This window comes from Choloepus didactylus, chromosome 2, assembly GCF_015220235.1.
Source record: "Choloepus didactylus isolate mChoDid1 chromosome 2, mChoDid1.pri, whole genome shotgun sequence".
Lineage (NCBI taxonomy): Eukaryota > Metazoa > Chordata > Mammalia > Pilosa > Megalonychidae > Choloepus > Choloepus didactylus.
This window is the reverse complement of record NC_051308.1, coordinates 192,094,121-192,113,504: the sequence shown is the minus strand read 5'-3', so window position 1 is coordinate 192,113,504 and position 19,384 is coordinate 192,094,121. Positions and strand designations below refer to the sequence as shown.

Genomic DNA, 19,384 nt, shown 5'->3' with positions numbered 1-19,384 from the left:
AATGGAGATGAGGTGGGTTTGCAGTGCTGCTGTGGAGGTAAGAATCACAACAGTAAGATGATAAGTGATTTTCATATACTGGTTTCTTTAATTCTAATGGACAATATGGTGTTATGATGCCCACTTTCCAGATGAGGAAACAGGCATAGAGCGGCTAGCCCAGTGACTTGCCCAGTGGTAGAGCCCGGGTCCCTCTATAGCTCTGTCACCAGCCTTCACTTACAGCTTGTCTTCTCATCTTCACAACTTGCTCCTCCCTTGGGAGGCAATAATTTGAGCTCAGAGAGGTTAAGCAGCCTGCCCAGGGCCACAGAGCTAACAGAAACAATGACCTCGGCCAGGGGCAACATAAATCTGATGCATGAAAGGGCTCCTTCTGATTGGGGGGATGGGGTGGGATGGCAGCAGCAGGGGAGGTTTCTAGGAGGAAGGGGATGGGAGTGGGGGTGCAGTGCAGACCATGGATGATAGCAGGGGTCTCCCCAGGGAGAGAGCAGCAGGTATAGAGGACCCAGTGGGGCAGGAGTTTGGGTGGGTGAGGGAGCGGGGGGAGGGGCGCTGCAGGTGTTTCCTCCCCTCCCAGGGCTGGGGTTCTGCTCTCTAAGGCAGGGAGTCCTTTCTCTCCACCATCAGGATGCAGGGTCAGGAGGCACACAGGTGTGAGGGATGAGTAACTGCCCAAAGACCATGTCTGTCAATGGGTTAAGAGATCTTGGGCCAGGACACCCTCCTGATAACCAGTCAGAGTCCTGATCTATAATAATAAAGAAAACAGCGGAAAAGGCTGTCCATCATCTAGTGGATGTTGACTGTTGCCCTCCTCCTCTGGGACGGCAGCTTAGTGTGTGCCCTGCCTGCCATGGTGGGGGATCCACATGAGGGAGGGGGGTCCCACACAGAAGGAGATGGCCATGACCCCAAGTGAGAACACGCTGCGGGTGATTGCAGGGGCTTGTCTGAGGGTAAGAGGAGTTGAGTCAGGAAGGAAGGGCAGTACATTTTAGAGATTGAAAACTGCCTATGCCAAAGGTTTAAAATACACATATTATCTCAATTTACATAGGGAAAAATATAGATAGATCTGGCTGAGAACACACACACAGATTTGAGTCAGACTATACCTGGGTTCAAATCCTGTACTGATGTGGGACAAGTTGTCACCCTCAGTACCCGGTGTCCTTGGAGTGTAAAGCCATTATGAGGTTCGAATGAGGGGCATGTGTGAAATGCTTTACCCAGCCCAAGTAAATGCCCAGCACACATCTGAATATGTAGGCCAAGGGAAAAATGGAAAAGAAACATCTGTATGGGAAATGTGTTCATCTCTCAGATGCAGGATTAGGGGTGATGTGTATTTTACATGTTTATTCTCTGGCAGTTTTCTAAATTTTGCACAATGAGCAAGTATTGCTTTTATAGAAAGTCAAAAGCTTTCTTTACCTTACCAGGCATGCCCAGACCTGGTACCTCTAGTATTGAGAAACCCGGCTGTATCAGCAGACCTAATGTGTGGCTTTGAGCAAAACCTTTCCCTTTTGGGGGCTTAGTTTCCTCATTTGTAAAATGGGAATTTCTTTCCCTGCCCTGACTTCCACCTTAATTGTGGGGAGTTTGAGGCGCTGTTGGGGGTGTAGGGGCTTTGGGAACTATCAAGTGCCACAACATACACATAACATACATAACATTATTGTTAATGATTTGCTGGTGGTTTTTTCTCCCATGCCGGTTTTTGCAGCTCTTCCCTCTGACAGTGTCTCCCAAGTATCTGACTTGGGGGATAGAGGTAGTTGGGTGGTTTATCTCCTCCCATGCAAAGCCTTGAGCTAGAACAAGAGGTGCTAGCCCCAAAGACAGACTCATAGGAAGGGCACTGCAGGTCATTTACAAAAGGCATTTTTCTACATGATTCCAGCTGCCTGGGGGTTCAGAAATATTGGGGCCCACTCCCAGAGCACCCCTGTTTCATATACTTATACACACACACACATAAACTCTCTGACTCTGTCTCTGTCTCTGTTTCTCTCTCTCTCACACATACACCATTTTAAACACATTTGGGAACATGCCCTTTTGAAATCTGAGGTTTTACTTACTGTATCTTGAAACTTTTGCATGCCCTTCCATTCCCTAGGAATGGCCTTTGAATGACTGTGCTGCAGATCATCATCATCATCAGACCTGCCACACTGGGCTGGGCAAGCCCCCTTATGGAAGGTGTTTCTGATCACTGAACTCTCTCTCTCCCCAACCCCTTGTTGCACTGGCTCAGCTTCTGGAATTGGAGATGGGGCCTCCGTAAATCCTCCAAACAGCCTGCTAGAGAGAGTTCATTATCATGTCCTTTTTGTAGATCAGGAAACTGAGGCCAAGAACAGTTAAGGAGCTTACCAAGGACACACAGCTGTGAGCTGCAGAGTGGGGACCAAAGCCAGGACTTTGCTCCATGGCCCTGTGCTATAGCAGCTGGGATCCTGTGTTTCTCCCCCAACCCCTTAGCTCTTCACAGCTGCAGGGGAGGCTTTTTTTTGCCTCAGTTAAGAGGATTTATTCAGTGGATGTCTACTGAGCAGCTGCTAGATGCTAGTCACTGGGGGATGCAGGCGTGAACGGGACTAATGTGAATCCTGCACCCAGGGAGCTCAGGGTCTGGTGTGGGGGACAAACGAAGGAGAAGTTAAACAGCCCAAGGTGCATGCTGTGGTCAAGGAAGGCCCAGGGACTGGACATTTAAAGTGTCACTAGGGAAGGCTTCTTGGGTGAGGGCTGAGCAGAGCCTTGAGGAGAGACAGTGGGAAGTCAGCAGGCAGAGGGGACAGCATGTACACTGGCCGAAAGGTTAGCTTTGGGGACATCATGGATCCGGGTTTTAGCCCCTGCGTGACCTGAGGCAAGGCATTAAACTCTTTGAAAAGTTTCTTTCCAGTTTTTTGGTCTGTGCATTTTTTTTTCTTTACCTAATTGAGATAGCACTGTATGCATAATTTGGAATATTACGGGGGAAAAAATAAGATAGCAAAGGCATTTTCCCCCTGTTGTTAAACAGTAGGGGTAAGCATGACTTTTTTTAAGGTGTCATTAATATTCCTTCTAGAGGTTATGCCATGGTTCACTCACCATTGCCCTCTAATTGACTTTCAGGCTCTTTCCAGATTATGACTGTTCTAGTTTGCTAATGCTGCGGAATGCAAAACACCAGAGATGGATTGGCTTTTATAAAAAGGGGTTTTATTTGGCTACACAGTTACAGTCTTAAGGCCATAAAGTGTCCAAGGTAACACATCAGTAATCGGGTACCTTCACTGGAGGATGGCCAATGGCGTCCGGAAAACCTCTGTTAGCTGGGAAGGCACGTGGCTGGCGTCTGGTCCAAAGTCCTGGTTTCAAAATGGCTTTCTCCCAGGACGTTCCTCTCTAGCAAGCTTGCTCCTCTTCAAAACGTCCCTCACAGCTGCACTGAGTTCCTTCTGTTATGCCAGCTCATTTATATGGCTCCACTGATCAACTTAGACCCACCCTGGATGGGTGGAGCAACACCTCCATGGAAATTATCCAATCAGAGTCTTCACCCACAGCTGGGTGGGGTGCATTCCAAAGAAACACTCAAAGAATTACAATCTAAGCAACCCTGATAACATCTGTCCATACAAGATTACATCAAAGATAATGGCATTTGGGGGACATAATACATTCAAACCGGCACAATGACCATTATAAATAAGGCCACGATGAACATCTTTTTGCACAAAGTTTTGTCTCCATGTTGTGAATTTCCACTTCAGGCTTTTCAATACCCACTTCTACACTGGTTCATTTACTCTCTCTGGGTCTTGGTTTCTTCATCCATCGAATGGAGATAATGGTGTCAACCTGATGGGATCATGACGGGGTGAAATAAGGCAATGATGAGTAACCAGCAAGCCCCGACCCTGGCAGGCCTGGTGGATTCCACAAGGTTCACTCTCCTCCTTCCCAGCTTCCCGTGAGGTAGACGCAGTGAGGTGTCTTACAGGTGAGGCCTTTGAGGCTTCAAGAGAGGACTAAAGTGACCATAACCACACTTATTCAGAGCCTGCTGAGTTCCAGGAGTGGTACTAGGAACTCACTACACATCACTTGCGACCTTCAAAGCAGCCATGCAAAGCTGGGGGGATCATGTCCATTTTATGGATGAGGAAACGGAGGCACAGAGGGTCAAGTGACCTTTCCAAGGTTGCACAGCAACCTCAGGCAGAGGAAGACTAAAACTCAGGTCTCCAGCACCCAGCAGATATTTCATGCAGCCCTTGTCTTCTTTTCTTTCCCTCTCCTTGTCCAGACATGGGACAGGAGCCATGTGGCCTCCACCCTCCGCTATTGTATGACGGTCAGTGGCACTGTGGTTCTGGTGGCTGGGATGCTTTGTTTCACTTGGTGGAGTGAAGCGGATATGGGTGCCCACCCTGGCCAACCAGCCCCGCCCACTGGGCACCCCACATCTGAGGTCCCCAGTGCCCTGCTCAGGATGATCAGCTTCTTCTTCTGCGGTGCAGGCGGCCTGCTGCTGCTCTTTGGCCTGCTGTGGTCCATCAAGGCCAGAACCCAGGGGCAGCCCCGATGGGACCCATACCACCTCTCCAGAGACCTGCACTATCTCACTGTGGAGCCCTTGGAGGAGAAGCACAGGTCAGTGGGGCAGGGTGGGGAGTGGCAGGCGGAGACTGCAGGTGGGGACCTGGTCACACAATCAGTCACTTGCTCAGCAAACTCTCCTGGGGTTCTTCCTCTGGACCAGGACTTGCTTTGTGCCCTGCAGACATGGAGACTGATTAGCACAGTCCTAGAGGAGTTCAAAGCCCATGACAGAGGCAGACAATGACAAACCAGAGTAGTTAGAGCTGAGAGAGAGAAGTTATCATGGTCCTGTGGACACACAGAGAAATCTGGGAAGGCTTCCTGGAGGAGGTGGCAGCTCAGCTCAGAATGGTATGGATCAGAATAGCCTAGGGGTTAAGCCCAGGTGCAGAAGTCAGATCCACCAGGAAACTCTCCTGGTTCTATCACTAACTTACTGTGGGACTTTAAGTAAGTTATACAACCCCGCTAAGCCTTAGCTTTCTTGTCTGAAATAAAACCTAAATAATAACAACAACAATAATAATAAACACTTGTATAGTACTTACCATGTGTCAGGCATTGCTCTAAGTGGTTTCTATAGTAACTCACTTAATCCTTTCAAAAGCCCTATGAAGTAGATACTGTTTTGTTATTAGCTCCATTTACAACAAGAGTACTTGCCCAAGGACACCCAGTTTGCACCTGGCCCCAGAGTCTGGACTCCCAACTATGTCCTACCACAGCAGACATTTGGGAGAACTAAATGAGATGATGCTTATGTGGTGCTTAGCCCAGTGCCTGGCATGCAGTAGGTGCACAGTAAGTGTCAACTTTTCCTCAAGCAGACAAGGAGAGGTGTTTTAGGTAGTAGGAGGAGAGCATGTACAAAGGCCCTGGGGTCGGGAAGAGAGGGACAGAATCTTTAAGATGGTGTTTCTCAACCATTTTTTCATGGTTGCCTCTATAAGGAGCCTGTTTTTTTTCTTGTCTCCATGAAATTTTAATACCACAGATATGCTCTATATCTCTCTGTGTTCTGTTTATATATCTGTGCTTTACACATAAAAAAAGTAGGACCTCCCCAAGAACCAGTTTTTGCCCTGTTGAGAATGCATGCATTATGCATGCACTTTCTAGGTACTTCATTCATCTAAACATTGAGTTTGCCTACCCTGCAGGGGCCTGTGTACAACAAGTATGGCCTACACAGTAAGAATTACCAGTGCCATTTATTGGAGAGGAATGTGAGGCTTGCACAGTTAGAAAGTGGCAGAGCTGGCAGGCTGCAAAGCTTGTGTTTCTCCCACACTACTCTGTAAGTGCTATATTTGCTATATTCAGGTAGATTAGGGGTTAAACCAGGCTTCCTGAGCTGGCCTAGGACCCAGATACCCTTCTGCTCTTTGTTAGATGGGAAAATGCATGCTGAGTTAAAGAATGGAACAGATTATTCCTGCTACTGGCCCGTGACTCCTTGAGGTCAGTGACTATTTAGTTTTCAACAGAGGCCACTTAGTCCAACTGTCACACTTGGTTTGAATTGATTTGAGAGTGAAGGGCAGAGTCTTGGGGACTATTCAGCCAAATCCTTCACTTCTCAGATGAGAATCTGGGGCTTTGGGAGACAAGTGGCCTATGTGGTCACACGGTGAGTTGGTGATTGGTTGGAACCAGGCCAGGCCTGGGGATGCTCTGGGCCAGAGCCCGTTCCTCCCTGCCCAGCCTGGCATGGGTTTCGGGAGCAGGGAGTTGGATAGGTGTTGTCTGTACACACAACCATGTTGATCCAACAGAGTCCGGGCTGCAGCCGTGTGTGTTGGGCAGGGCCACTGGCCTTCATTCCCAGTCGGGCCGAGGAGGAAGCTACGCAGGAGGCCATCACACTCTGGGACCCATCTCAGATGTGGAGAGTGGGGTGACTGGGAGCTGGGGAGGCTTCTTTACCTAATCCAGCATAGCTCCTTGCTTGCCCAGCTCAGCATCACATCTGGCCCCCATGGGGAGGCTGCCCCACTTTTCCTGGCCCCAGGCACCTTATCTCTGGGGGTGCCTGGCTGTGAGTAAATTCTGATCAGAGACCAAGGCTCTGAGGCTGATGGCTTGGGCAGCGAGGCCTCAATTTCTCCATTTATTCATCTATTCATTCCTTCATGCATTTAAACAATATTTACTAAGCACCTACTGTGTGCTCTTCAAAGTACTGACATTGCAGCAGTAGACAAAGACAAATCCCTGCCCTCAGGGGGCTCACATAATAAACGTAGCCCCCTAAACTTGCACATGAGGCCTCATGGAGCCCCACCCTCTGTGAGTACAGCAAAAAAACACTTGGATCGATTCAGAGGGTGATTCAGAGGGTTTCACTCTCTGCTCTTTTATAATTGTGTGACCTTGAGCACATTTCTAGGGCTTGTTGGGTCTGATTCATCTGTCAGCTGGGGGTGGCACAACCTGGCCTATTAGGACTAGATGGGATTGGGGAGTTGTACACACTGTAGAGCTTGTGCACACATTAGCCATCGCTGCTATTACTGTGACTTTCACATACAGTGCCCTCTTATGCCCACTCACTGATTTGAGCCTCAGCTGTCTAGGGGGTAAATGTAAGGATTAGACCCATTTTACAGATGAGAAAAGTGAGGTCTGCAGAGATTAGGTGGCTCGCAGGGAGGCATGCTAGGTGGAATTGGCTTGCCTTTATGAGTAGGCAGGGCTGGAGCTTTGCCATTTGGTTGACACATGGCCTCTCCTCATCTGTAAATTACAGGTACCACTCAGAGTGCTCATGTGTATGAAATAAGATTAGAGAGCTTAAGTGTTAGGCAAATAGTATTCCACTCCTTGCGCCTTTCCCTTTCTCCTGCTTTGTGTGATGTGGCTGAAGGGTCATGGAGTTGGTGCCAGCTCTGGTCTCCCACACCCACTGGGCTCCAGAGAATGGGGTGATCTTCTGGCTTTGGGGGAATCCCTTTGCCTGGAGACCATGGGGGCAGGACTGCCCTGCACACAACTGCACCATAGACAGCACCCCTAGAAGCATGCCATGTGACTGCCCTGCAAAGGGCCCTGAATTCCTGGCAATCTGGGTCATGACCTTGGGTGGACACTGGGGCTGGGTGGGCCCGGCGGGCCTCTAGGGTGGCAGCAGATGGCTAGAGGGCTGCTCCATGTCTGCCCTCTGAGCAAACTTCCTGCTGTGGGCTGACCTCACTTGGCACCTATGCCCTGCCCTGCCAGCTATCGCCTGCTGGGGTGGCCCCAGGCATGGCCTAAACCTACCCCCTGTCTCCTGGGCTCAGAGCAGCTAGGGAGGGGCAGCAGCATGGCTGGGGGGCTGAGCAGGGTGGGAGAAGTGGGGCTCTGTAAACCTCATTACCCACATTTTCTGAGTGTTTTCAAAGCCTTTTCATTTTTACTCTCTGCTGAATCTGTGAAATAGGAATTACTCTCCCCAGGTTACAGATGAGGAGAAAGAGGCTCAGAGAGGGAGTGAACACAATCCAGGTCACACAGCAATAGAACCCAGCTTGTCTGCCTCCCTGGAGCAATATTCTCTGCCCCGCACTCCCCTGCAAAGGGTGCTGGGAGCTCTGAGGAGGGTGAGGCCCTTTATTGGGGTTTCAGCTGTGGGGTTCCTGAGCTGTCTTCCAGAGAAGGGGGTTCTGTGAGAACTTCACAAGAGCACTGGATGGGGAACCCCAGACTTGGCTCCTGGCTGGCACCATGCCTCATACTAACACCCAGGCTAGGGTAGAATCCAGGATCCCCACTGGCCTTCTCTGTGACTCTGGTCTGTGGCTGGGAGCAGCCATCCTGCCTCCCCTCTGAGGGCCATGGTGGACTTTGGCCGACAAGGCACATGGCCCAGAGAGGGGCCAAGGCCCCAGGGGGCAGTGGGTGTTCACACGAGGGGGCAGCAGCAGGTTCCCGGCATGGCCTCCCTCCATCAGCACCAGTAGCTAACTCCCATCTGTGGCCTCTCCCCTGCCACTTACTTGAGGCCTCTTCACTCTTTGGGGCCAGTTTCCTGCCATTGTTCCCCCACCCCATCCTAGACAAGCAGGACTGCTTGGTTTGATTGAGTCACTTCCCCCGCCAGCTCCAGACTGGTGACCTTGGGCAAGGGACTTAACCTCTGCTCCTTGTCTGGAAAGTGAGGCTAAGAGCTCCTCCTTGCAGGGCTGTCATGAGGATAAACAGCCAGTCCTTAATGTGTGCAGGGCCTGCTATGCAGGAAACCTTTGATAAACTTTGTTCTCTCTGTGCTCCTTCCACATGGAGACCCTTGATGTTTCATTAATGGCTCCCAGTTAGGGAGCATGTGCTAAATGCCTGCCTGGATTATATCATTTACTCTTCAGACAGGCCATTATTGTCCCCGTTTTACAGATGGGGAAGCTGAGGCCTAGATTAATGGAGTTACTGACCCACGATTGCCCACCAAGCATGTGGCAGAGCTGGGACTTGGACCAGCTCATAACCAGTCCTTGAGCAACCTGGTGTGGGAAGGGACACTCAAGACCACTTAGTCGGCCCCCACCCCACTACTCCATCATATCACTTCCCACTTGGCAATACCACCCCTCACACAGCATCACCCAATGCAGTAGCATTCCAGACCTAGAATCAGTCACACTCACCCACAGGGTCCCAGGAGGGGAAGGGGCTCTGACTCCCCCTGGTGACCCACCAGGGCCCTGAGAGGGCTGAAGGCTGTGGCTGGGACCTGGTGACCTGTTCTTGGAATCTGGCCTGCAGAGCCTGGCCAGAGGAGCCTCAGAAGGACGTGGGCTCTGCCTCAAGTCTCCACATGGTGGTCCAGTTGTGGGGAATCACAGGGACTCCAAGCTGTCCAGAGACAGTGACTGACTTAGGAGGTAGTGAGCTTGCCTTCCCTGGAGGTATGTAAGCAGAGGTATCACTTGGCAGACTTCCCACACCAGGGCTTCAAGCATCCAGATGGGCAGGAGAACAGGAGGCCTCCCATCCTGCTCTGCGTATCCACAACTCTGGGACCTGTAAGGGATATTACAATAAGCTGGGAGCATTTCTGTTCATGGACTATCACTCAGTCTTTCAACAAACATCCCTGAACAGCTGCCCTCAGCCCTGAATACTCTGAGCTGTTTCCTACCCTAGGGGACAACCAGGTGGGGTCAGTATGGTGACAGAGAAGAGCACTGTGGAGACCAGAGCAGGGAGTGGGAGCTCTTCTGGGAGTAGGACAGACAGGTCAGGAAAATTTCCCAGAGGAGCCTTAAGGACAAGTGGAGATTGACCAGGGAGTGGAAAGGTCTTGCTCTGCAGAGAACCAATGAGGCAGAGAAGGTGTGGTGGGCAAGTATGGGGACTAACTCCCAGGTGCAGGGAGGATGGCAGGGGTTGGTTCATGCCAACCTTCAACCATGTATACAGGGCACTGGGGAACCCACAAAGGGTTTGGATAGGGCATGAAGCCTTCCCCACTCTCCTTGGCACACAGTAGGGTTTTCCCTTAGCCCCTCTGCTAACAGCCTCTTGTTCCTGTAGGACCCCAAAGATGGCTGCTGTCCCCACTTATGAGGAGGCTGTGTGCAACCCACTGACTATGACCGAGGGGGCCCTGACACCACCTCCATACCCTGTGGAGGAAAACCTGAAGTGTGGTGCCTCAGGGGAGGCCCTGCTTGGGGCCCAGCCCCCCTTGCCTCCACCCAGCTACGAGAGCATCATCCTTGCTCATGATGTCATATCTGGAGAGATGACCCCTGGGACTGCATCCTCCCTTCCAGGACTGGTTGTTCAGATGCAGGGGGAGGAAGTTAAAGGCTCCTGGCAGGCCCTGAACCAGAGCACAGAAATGCAGGAGCCTCTTCCAGTGTCTAGTACGGTGCCTGGCATGCAGTAGGCACTCAATAAATGTTTGCTGCTGAATGCTGTTTTACTTGTCTATTGCTGTGTAACAAACTCCAGAACTTGGTGGTTTAAAATAACCCCCATTTCATTCTCTCTTGTGCTTCCTCGGGTTGCCTGGCTTGGCTGGGTGGTTGCTCTACTCGACACGATGTGGTGGATCTGCAGTCATCAGGGCCTCGACGGGACTGGGACATCTAGGATGGCACACTCCTGGTTGGCAATGAGTGCTGTCAGCTGGGAGGCTCTGAGGCCTGGAGATGGAGGCCTGACTAGCCCAAGGTCACATCCTGAGTTTATAACCAAAAGAACATGGTCTCAGAATTTAGAGCACCTGAGCATGGGCTCCACCCCATACTAGCTTAGTGACCTTGGAGAAATGATTTTACCCTTCTCTGCCTCAGTTTCCTCATCTGTAAAATGGGAATTGGGAATTACAGCAGCACCAGCCTCTACCTCAGAGAGCTGTTGTGAGGATTAAATGAGTCCTTACTCTGCAGGCTCAGTACTAATGTGTCAGATAATAAATGCAGAACTCTTAGTTCAGTTCTGGGTGCTTATTAAATATGCAGTGATTGTCAGGTTTTATTAGTAGAGGTAACACCCCTTCCACCAAGTGCACATTTGGCCTCTGCTCCCATACCTCCTGTAACAGGGAGCTCACTACCTCCCATTACTTTCCAGATGTGGCAGAAAAGTCTGTTTTCTGTCCAGCCACATTCTTCGTTGCTACTTCTCTACCCCACCCCATTTCACAGATGGGAAAAACCAGCTCAGGGAGTTTAAATAACTTAAGACCACACAGCAAGCAGGGATTCAAAGCCAGTTCTGCCCAGTGGCTCTGTCAGGTGGAAAAGCGCCTCATTTCCCAGGGGCCTGCTGAGTGTGGGGCCCCGGGTCCTTTGCCATTGTCTCATCCTCAAAGCAGCTCTGCTACAGGTGGTGGGTTCCAGGTAACAGGTGAGAAAACCAAGCCTCAGAGAGGTGAAGTCACACACAGATTAAAGGCAGAGCCAGGGTTTTCCTTCAGGCCTGGCTGGGCTGTCACTGTGCGGGGCTTGTTAGGTGGTGGACTCTTCAGGTCATGATCTTGGAGACAAGAGTGACTGAGGGTGGCCAAGGCAACGAGCAAATGAGATGTCTGCGAACTGGTGGAGTGGACAGGAAAGACCGGAAGGAGGTTGGGAGAACGGGATCCAGAACAGCACCTCCTAGTTGCAAAAAGCCACCAGAGGGCCACAGCGTGGCTGGATGGAGGGGGACTAAGAGGATTTGGGAGCGGAGCTGGTTCCTGTCCTGATTCCATGGTTTATTGTGTGGCTTTTGGCAACCTACTTAAATTCTCTTAGACTGTTTGCTCATCTGTAAAATGATACCTATCTTGAGGGTTGTTGAGAGGTTAAAGGAGGTGACGCAGGGTCTGACCCAAGAATGTCACCTCCCCTGGACACCAGATTCTCTGTGCAGCTCTGTACCTGACAATTCTACTTGCATGCTTAGCAAGCATCTTCAAGTTGACTCCTCCAAAACCAAACGTCTCAGTTAATAGCGACTCTATCCTTCCAGTGGCTCAGGGCAAAAAAATCAAAGACTTCTCTACTTCTCTCGCACCCATATCCAATAAGCTCTTCCTTCCAAATACATTCAGAGTCCTCCTACCTCTTGTAATCCTAGTCCGAGCCCCACCGCCTCTGGCCTGGCTCACCGCAGGGGCCGCCTCTCTTGTGTCCTTGTTCTCTGCTCTAGACAACCCTGGGGTCTTGGTACTAGTGGGTCCTCTCTATGGAAGCCCTTCCTCGGGGTTCTCTCTCCACCCCCCTCACCTCTTTGCACAAGGTGTCATCCTCTTCCTAAGGCCTTCCTTGTCCACCCTATTTACAACTGAATCCCACCCAGCCCCCTGCACTCCCCAGCCTCCTTCCTGCTTTTTTTTCTCAACGCTTACCACCACTTAACATGTTATTATTGGAGCTTTTTATGTTTTTGTTTTGTTTTGCTTATTCTATGTTTCTTCCCACCAGAATGTGAGCTCTCCTAGGGCAGAGATTTTTCTTTTTCTCCAAGGTTGTATCCCTCAAGCTTAGAAATAGTGTCTGGCATGTAAAAGAGGCTCAGAGATTATTTGTTGACTGAATAAATGAATCGATAAATGTCAGCTATTATTATCATTATTGGACTCTCAGTAAATGATGCCAGCATCTGCTCAGGAACTCAAGCTAGACCTTGTGTATCTCCCGTGACCCTCTCTCTCCCCAACCTCAAATCCCAGAGCCCCCTCATATGCCTCCCTCCCTTCTTTTCCTTCGCTCCTGTCAATGCCTCACCCTTCCCAGTATTGCCTGAGGGTAATCTAGGAGCCAGGAGATGTAGGTTCCTATCCTGCCTCTGCCTTGACCTTGCTGTGTGACCTTGGGCATCTGTCCCACCACCTTACTCTCCCCCTTCCATTCCCATCTGTTTGGTGGGGAAGGAGTTTTTCAGACCCTCTGCACATTCCTAAAGGGTTAATGGTGTCCCAGGCCCGACCTGCCTCCCCACCTGCCAGCAAAGTGAGGAATTTCCTTCCCTGGGGCAGGTGGGTTAATGAGTTGCAGGTGTGACCAGGAGGTGACACTTTCACTGGGCTGGAGCTGGAAGGCCCTGGAAGGGGGTGGGGGTGGGGGTGGGGTGTTGCTGAAAGATGGAAAGAACTTTTCTGCTTTTCTTTCTGCATTGACTCATCTGGGTCCCTAACCAAAAGCACTTAGAAACTACCTGCCTGGTGCCTTCATTTTCCAGAGAGGAAACAGAGGCAGGGGAGGGGGAGGGACTTGCTCAAGGTCACCAGTGCCTGGAGGCAGCGTCAGAGCCACAGAGCTAGTCTGACCCAGGCGTTACTGACCCAGGCATCGCTGCCCCTTTTGGAGAACCCCATGCCTTTGGCAGTCCTCGGTAGCACTGGTTTGCTTCTTCGTCTCATTCCCCCTGGGCCCGACTGTCTATTTTCTTCACTTACCCAGATCCTCAGAGCTCAGACCTCTCCCCAGGCTTTCCTTGGGCCCCTCCCAGGCTTCTGGTACCCTCTCTCTAAGGCTGGTGACCCCACTCCCTGAGACTCTCCAGGGGCCGTCACACCTCAGATCAATGCATCCCAGTCAGAAATCTCCCCTGCTACGCCCCCAGCAACTAATCACTCCAAAAAATTGCTGCTTGCTTTCAGCTTTAATCTTTTTCTTTGTTTCTGCTAAATCTTGGCAACTGCCCCTCACTCCCAGTATCCTCTTGCTTCCTCTAATCAGATCTCAGAACCAGGAGATCGAAAATTAAAATCCAATATGTGTTACCCACCCTGTATACCTTCTTCCGGGCTCCTGCTGCCCTCTGAAAAATGTCAGATACCTTAGCATGACCCTATTTGATTTCCTGCCTTGCTTTGCCCTCTGGCCTCACTCTTCTCTGTACTTACACTCCATCCCTTCATTCACAGTATTGACCTATCCTGGCCTGGGCCCTGGGGATACACCAGTGAACAAGACAAATCCCCACCCTGTGGAGGCTTGAGTTCAAGTTGGGGGAGACAGACAAGAGACAAGAGAAATAAATAATGTATATAGTATGCTGATGGTGAGGAGTACTATGGAGAACAACAAAGCAGGAAAGGAGGACAGGGAATGCATGGGAGAGAGGGTTCTGCAATTTCAGATAGCGCAATGAGGAAGGCCTCACTGAAAAAGCAACATTTGGGCTTGAAGGAGGTAAGGGAGGAAGCCTGGCAGATAGAAGAAGAGCATTCCATGCAGAAGGGATGGCATGTGCAAAGGCCCTGGGGTGCCTGTGTATTTCAAAAACAGCAAGGAGCCAGGTGGTCACAGTGCAGTGAGGAGTGGGAGCGTGGTGAGAAAATGAGCTCAGAGGGGTAATGGGAAAGGGGCATGGGCAAATCATCTAGGGCCTTGAAGGCCATTTTAAGGCCTTTGGCTTTTACTTTGATAAGACAGGGAACCATTCCAGGGTCTGAGCAGAGATGTGACATGATCTGACTTGGCATTTGGATTGGGAATAGACTGCAGGGGACAAGGATGAAAGCAGAGAGACCAGTTAGGGGGGAGAGAGATGATGGGGGCTTGGACCAGGGTGGTGAGCACCAGTGGGGGCAGGGGGAGAGGTGATTGGATTCTTATATCTTGGAGGTGGATCCCACAGGGTGTGGGTGTGAGAGAGGAGGTGAGGATGGCAGTCAGATATCCCAGTGGGTGGCCTGGATAACTAACTGGCAGGATGGTGTTGACATGGAAGGAGCAGGTCTGGGGAGGAAGGGGGAGGAGTAAGTAGTGCCTGGCATTTAGAGTGTTCTCTCCGGCCGTGTGCAGTGATTTCTTGCCTCTGCCCCTTTGTACATGCTGGTCCCTTTCCCAGCTGTCGGGGGAGCTTCAGCTCCCTTTTCATGGATCCCTTCTGTGAATCTGTCACATCACTGTGTCTAATCCCCGGCCTATCCCTCTCTCTGCCTTATGCACACACCAGACCTCAGAGCGTTTACCCTGGCGTTCCTCAGGAGGGTTAACCGAGTGTCATCACTCTCCGAAGTCCCACTAGTTAGCAGAGTGCCTCACGACATAGCTCATGAGTGACTGACGGGACCTGGTTGGAATCCTGGCTCTGCTATTTACAGGTGCTGCGACCTGGTCGTTCATCTTGCCTCCGTGGGTCCGAGTTTCTGCCTCGGTTAAATGGGTGTCAGCTTCCCCTGCCTGCCCCGGAGGATTTGCTGAGGACGGGTCCTCCGGGAAGATCCTAAATTCCTTCAGACAGGAAAGGGGTTGGAAAAAAAAAAAAAAGTTAGCCCGCCCCCTGCCGGAAGAAGACACACGCCTCGGCCTCGCTGCCTCTCCCACCCCCTCTCCGCCCGGGAAGAAGCGACGGGTCGCGGAGGGGTGCGGGGCGGGAGCCACCGACAAGCCAGCGCTCCCAATGCGCAGGACGCTCATTTTCCCAGTTAATCCTCACCACGCTTCTGCGAAAGGACTTAGATAGGGCCTCTTTTTCAATTTTACTGGTTGTCACTCCCTTTTTAAAGAGAAGAAACAACTCAGGAAGAAAAGGAGCAAAGGAAACTGGGTCGTAGGGGGAAAAGAAAAAGTGGGAGGAGTTGAGTGGACGGTCACCGGGAGGCCTCTCCCGAAGGGCCAAGGACCAGATCGGCTCAGCAGCCGATTCAGCCTGGGGAACCCGTGGCCAGTTCCTGGCCCTTCCGCGTCTCAGTTTCCTCGACTGTGAAATGGGGATGGACACCCCCTTCGCGCTCGTTTCTGGGCTGCGGGACGAAGGCGAGACATGGAGGGTGAGAGAGCGCCTTGCGGAGGGGGTGGCGAAGGCCGCCAGGGGGCGCGAGAGGCCCCGGGCTGGACCCGCCGGCGCAGCTCCATTCGCGCCCCCCGCCCGGGAGTCTCCCCTGCTCGCCCCGTGGGGAGGCCACGACGCTTCCGGCCTCGGTCTCTTTTACTGGGAGGGGACCAGCTCTGTGACCCCGGACTTGACGCTTCCCTTTCCCTGAGCTTTTATGATAGGAGCGGCTGTTGAGAAGATCCTGTCCTGTTGCTACTCACAAATTATAAAGCACCTTCTCCTCCATTTATGTTACTTCTCTCTTCAATACCTGGGAGGTGGCCTAATTCCATATGTGATGAAACTCAGGCCCAGAAGGAGCCACCTGCCTAAGTTCACCCTAGCCACTAGGACATGGCTCCCGGTAACTCTCAGCCCTGCTCTGTCCCCACAGCTGCCTTTTACTGTGAAGGTCTCCTGAACAATGTTACATGGGACCTCCTCTGCAAACTAAGTGCAGCCCTGACAGATCTGAGGGTTGGTGAATGAAGGAGAAACCACTGCTGGAAAAAGTGTCTGCAGGAAGGAATACCAGGCAGAGGGTATGGTGTGAGCCCAAGCGTGTTAGCAACGAGTGCTGGGGGAAAAGGAGGCGACAACAAACAGGAAAGTCTCCAAACCTAGCAATAGTCAGGAATAGTCAGGAAGCCAGATGACAGCCTTACCCTTCACAGCAATTTAGCCCTGTAAGAACTACAAGCCTATGTACTGATGGTCATTATTTTCCTGTAATCCTGTAAGGGAATCTGATTTTTCCCATAACCTTCTCCCCAGGACTTAAATTCCACCATTAACGCCATTCTTAGGATTAGGTTAGGAGGACAGTCATTCACACCATGCGGGAGCATTAACTCACCAGAGCCTTTCCACGGGACAGCTCATTGCTAGCAGGTCTTGAAGGAATGCAGGGTGAGAAGGGGACAGAGGAACCCAGGGAGGTCAGGCTTGGGGGCAGCTGCAGTCCTGGGAGGTGCTGTTATTATCCCTTTTTCACAGAGGAGGGAACCAAACACAGGGAGGTAATTTAATAAAGACCTTGGTGGAGGAGCCAGGACCAAACATGGGCAGTCTGCTGCCAGAGCCGCACTTTTAACCCTCATGTTACTGTTAGGTGGTGGTGCAGTGGCCAGGTGGATGGCCTCTGGGGCCAGATGATCTGGGTTCGAATCCCAGTTTTGATGTTTTACTAGCTGTGTGACCTTGAGTAAGTTACATGTCTGTGTCTTTGTCTGTAAAGAGGAGGTAGTTGTATCTATCTCAAGGGGTTTGCTTTAAATGAACTAATACCTGTAACACGTTTAGAACAGCGCCATGCATGAGGTAATCATCTGATAGATATGAGTTATTCCTGAACCCTAGATGGAAACATGACCTCAAAGAGTCTAGAATTCTTCAGAATTGTAGACTGCCAGCCTATGGGATCCTGGAATCCTCCAGTGGCATGCTAACATCTTTTGGCTGCAGAGTTGTACCTAGCTTCCCTTGACTGGAAGGTCTACCCAGCTCAGTCCCACACTAGGTAATGAGGTGATGTCAAAGTCTCGGCTTGGAGCCCAGCCCCGGTCCCCTCCCATTCACCCTTCCCTGCACCCTCCCTCCCTCAGATTCTCTCTCTCTCTCTCTCTCTCACACACACACACACACACATACGCACACACACTCCCAACCAGGCCCAGAGGGAAGGTGAGCGGGCAAGGAGTGAAGGTGGGTGGGTGGGCACACGGGTCCATTGGAGCGTGCCGCCTCCAGCCTTGTTGAACAGTGGGCCGGGGGACTGGAGCTGGACTCGAGGGGACCTGCCCTCCCTTCACCTTGAAGCCTCAATTTGCAGTGATCCCGCACTCCATCCCTCCCTGTGTGAGCGTGTGTGTTTAGGTTGGTTGTTGGCACCTCCTTGCGAGGGGTGCGCACGTGGGGACTGGGCCAGGCCACCGCCATGGCTGAGGAGAAGACCTTCCGCATCGGCTTCATCGTGCTGGGGCTCTTCCTGCTGGCCCTTGGCACGTTCCTCATGAGCCATGACCGGCCCCAGGTCTACGGCACCTTCTACGCCATGGGCGCCGTCATGGTGATTGGGGGCACCATCTGGAGCATGTGCCAGTGCTACCCCAAGGTAGGTGATGGTGGGGGGGGCGGGCATGGCCAGGGGGCCAGATGACTGTGCCTCTATTCTATGCATTGAACCCCCATTCTTTAGTTCATCTTTTTATCGCAGGGACATTCTGATTCCCTCCTTTGTTTTTCTGAGCATCCATCCATCCATCCATCCATCCATCCATCCTTCCATCTATCCTTCCACCCATTACTTTATCTTAAGGGCTGATCAGAAGCTCCCTCGCTCTGGAACCCTGAACTAGGCACCTTGGGGAGACACAGTGAAACACAGCACATGATTTATGTGCTTGAAACAAAAATTCAGGAGTACTCACCATTGCCAGGCACTCCTGCATTGGTGGTGGAATTGTGTCCTTATACAGAGCTTCTCGGTGCCTTCTGGAACTCCGTTTTGCAGTCGAGCAGCAGGAGACTCAGAGAGGTGAAGTCCCACAGCTCCTAGGTGGGATTGGAGTTCAGATCCCTGCGGCTTCAAGCAAGACCCTCCACCTTGGCAGGACTGTGTGTACCAGAGCTGCTGAGGGTCCTGGGGTGGGTCACATCTCACTCACGGCATGTGAGCGCACAGTGCCCTTATCTTTCCTAGGTTACAAGTTCCTAGCCTTATGAATGGTTAGTGAGAGAATGAGCACGGGTTTGGGAGTCCTGGGTTTTAGTTCTAGCTCTGTTGCAAACTCTCTGTGTGACCTTTGTCTTTCTGAGCCTCAGTTTTTTCATCTGCAAAACAGGCCCCAAGCTGCTATTTCTCCCAGCTCACAGGGTTATTATGAAGATCAGAGAAGAGATGGGATGTAGGATTATGTAAACTGTTAAGTGTGGTATGTAGGTAAAGGGCTGTCACTGTTTCTGTTATCAATCCTCCCAAAAGCCCAGTGGAATGGGCATGTCAAGAAATATAAGTCCTGAGGTAGATGAGGAGCCAATGCTCAGAGAGGTTGAGTGACTTTTCCAAGGTCACAGGTAGACATGGATTCTAGCTTGGGCTCTGCCTCTAACTGAACTGCCTAGGAGATTTTGGTTAAGCCCCTTCCCTCCCAGGGCTTCAGTTCAGTGCGGGAGTTGGGAAGTGGGGGAGGGGGGGAATGAGGGTGCTCTAAGGACTCCGCTGGTCCTGACATCTAGGGCTCCAGGCCCTGGGCCGCCCCCACCACCCACAGCCCTCTCCTCACCTCCACTCGGTGGTTGTGCTCAGAGGAGGAAGGAGGCTCCAGGGGACCCAGGCTAGTCCCGCCCTCCCTGCCCCTCCATGGGCCAGCCCAGGGCTGTCAGCACTTTTGGAGCTGGGGCGGTCTGGGCTGGTTTGTGGTCATTTGCTGAGCAGTTTACAGTCAACTCTCCTCTGTCCGTGCAATGCACTGTGCAGAGGTCACAGGGAGAAGAGGTCCTGGGTCTCGCACCCCAGGTCCTGGGGCTCATCAGC

At 51.6% G+C, this 19,384-nt stretch overlaps 1 protein-coding gene and 1 long non-coding RNA gene across 10 annotated transcripts in view; one reads left to right on the top strand and one right to left on the bottom strand.

Annotated features, from left to right (window-relative positions):
- BSND (barttin CLCNK type accessory subunit beta) overlaps nt 1-19,384 on the top strand; it is a 29,169-nt gene that overhangs the window by 904 nt on the left and 8,881 nt on the right. For 3 of the 8 annotated variants that reach the window (XM_037827125.1, XM_037827122.1, XM_037827123.1), the window contains exons 2-3: nt 4,316-4,363; nt 4,530-4,662. In XM_037827125.1, coding sequence (XP_037683053.1) covers nt 4,594-4,662 — 69 coding nt within the window. In that variant the 5' untranslated portion in view covers nt 4,316-4,363; nt 4,530-4,593. Of the gene's footprint in view, nt 1-4,315; nt 4,663-10,122; nt 10,507-14,663; nt 17,963-19,384 lie in introns of those variants that run through there. The other 5 variants (XM_037827120.1, XM_037827119.1, XM_037827126.1 and 2 more) reach the window with 4 other exon arrangements.
- On the bottom strand, nt 3,495-19,154 carry LOC119527270. 2 transcript variants are annotated; one of them, XR_005215361.1, is made up of 5 exons: nt 19,134-19,154; nt 18,279-18,402; nt 16,706-16,834; nt 9,234-9,609; nt 3,495-4,786 (listed from the first exon to the last, which is right to left on the bottom strand). It is a non-coding gene; the product is annotated as an uncharacterized LOC119527270 (long non-coding RNA). The 2 variants fall into 2 exon arrangements; XR_005215360.1 differs by having other exon boundaries at nt 9,284-9,609.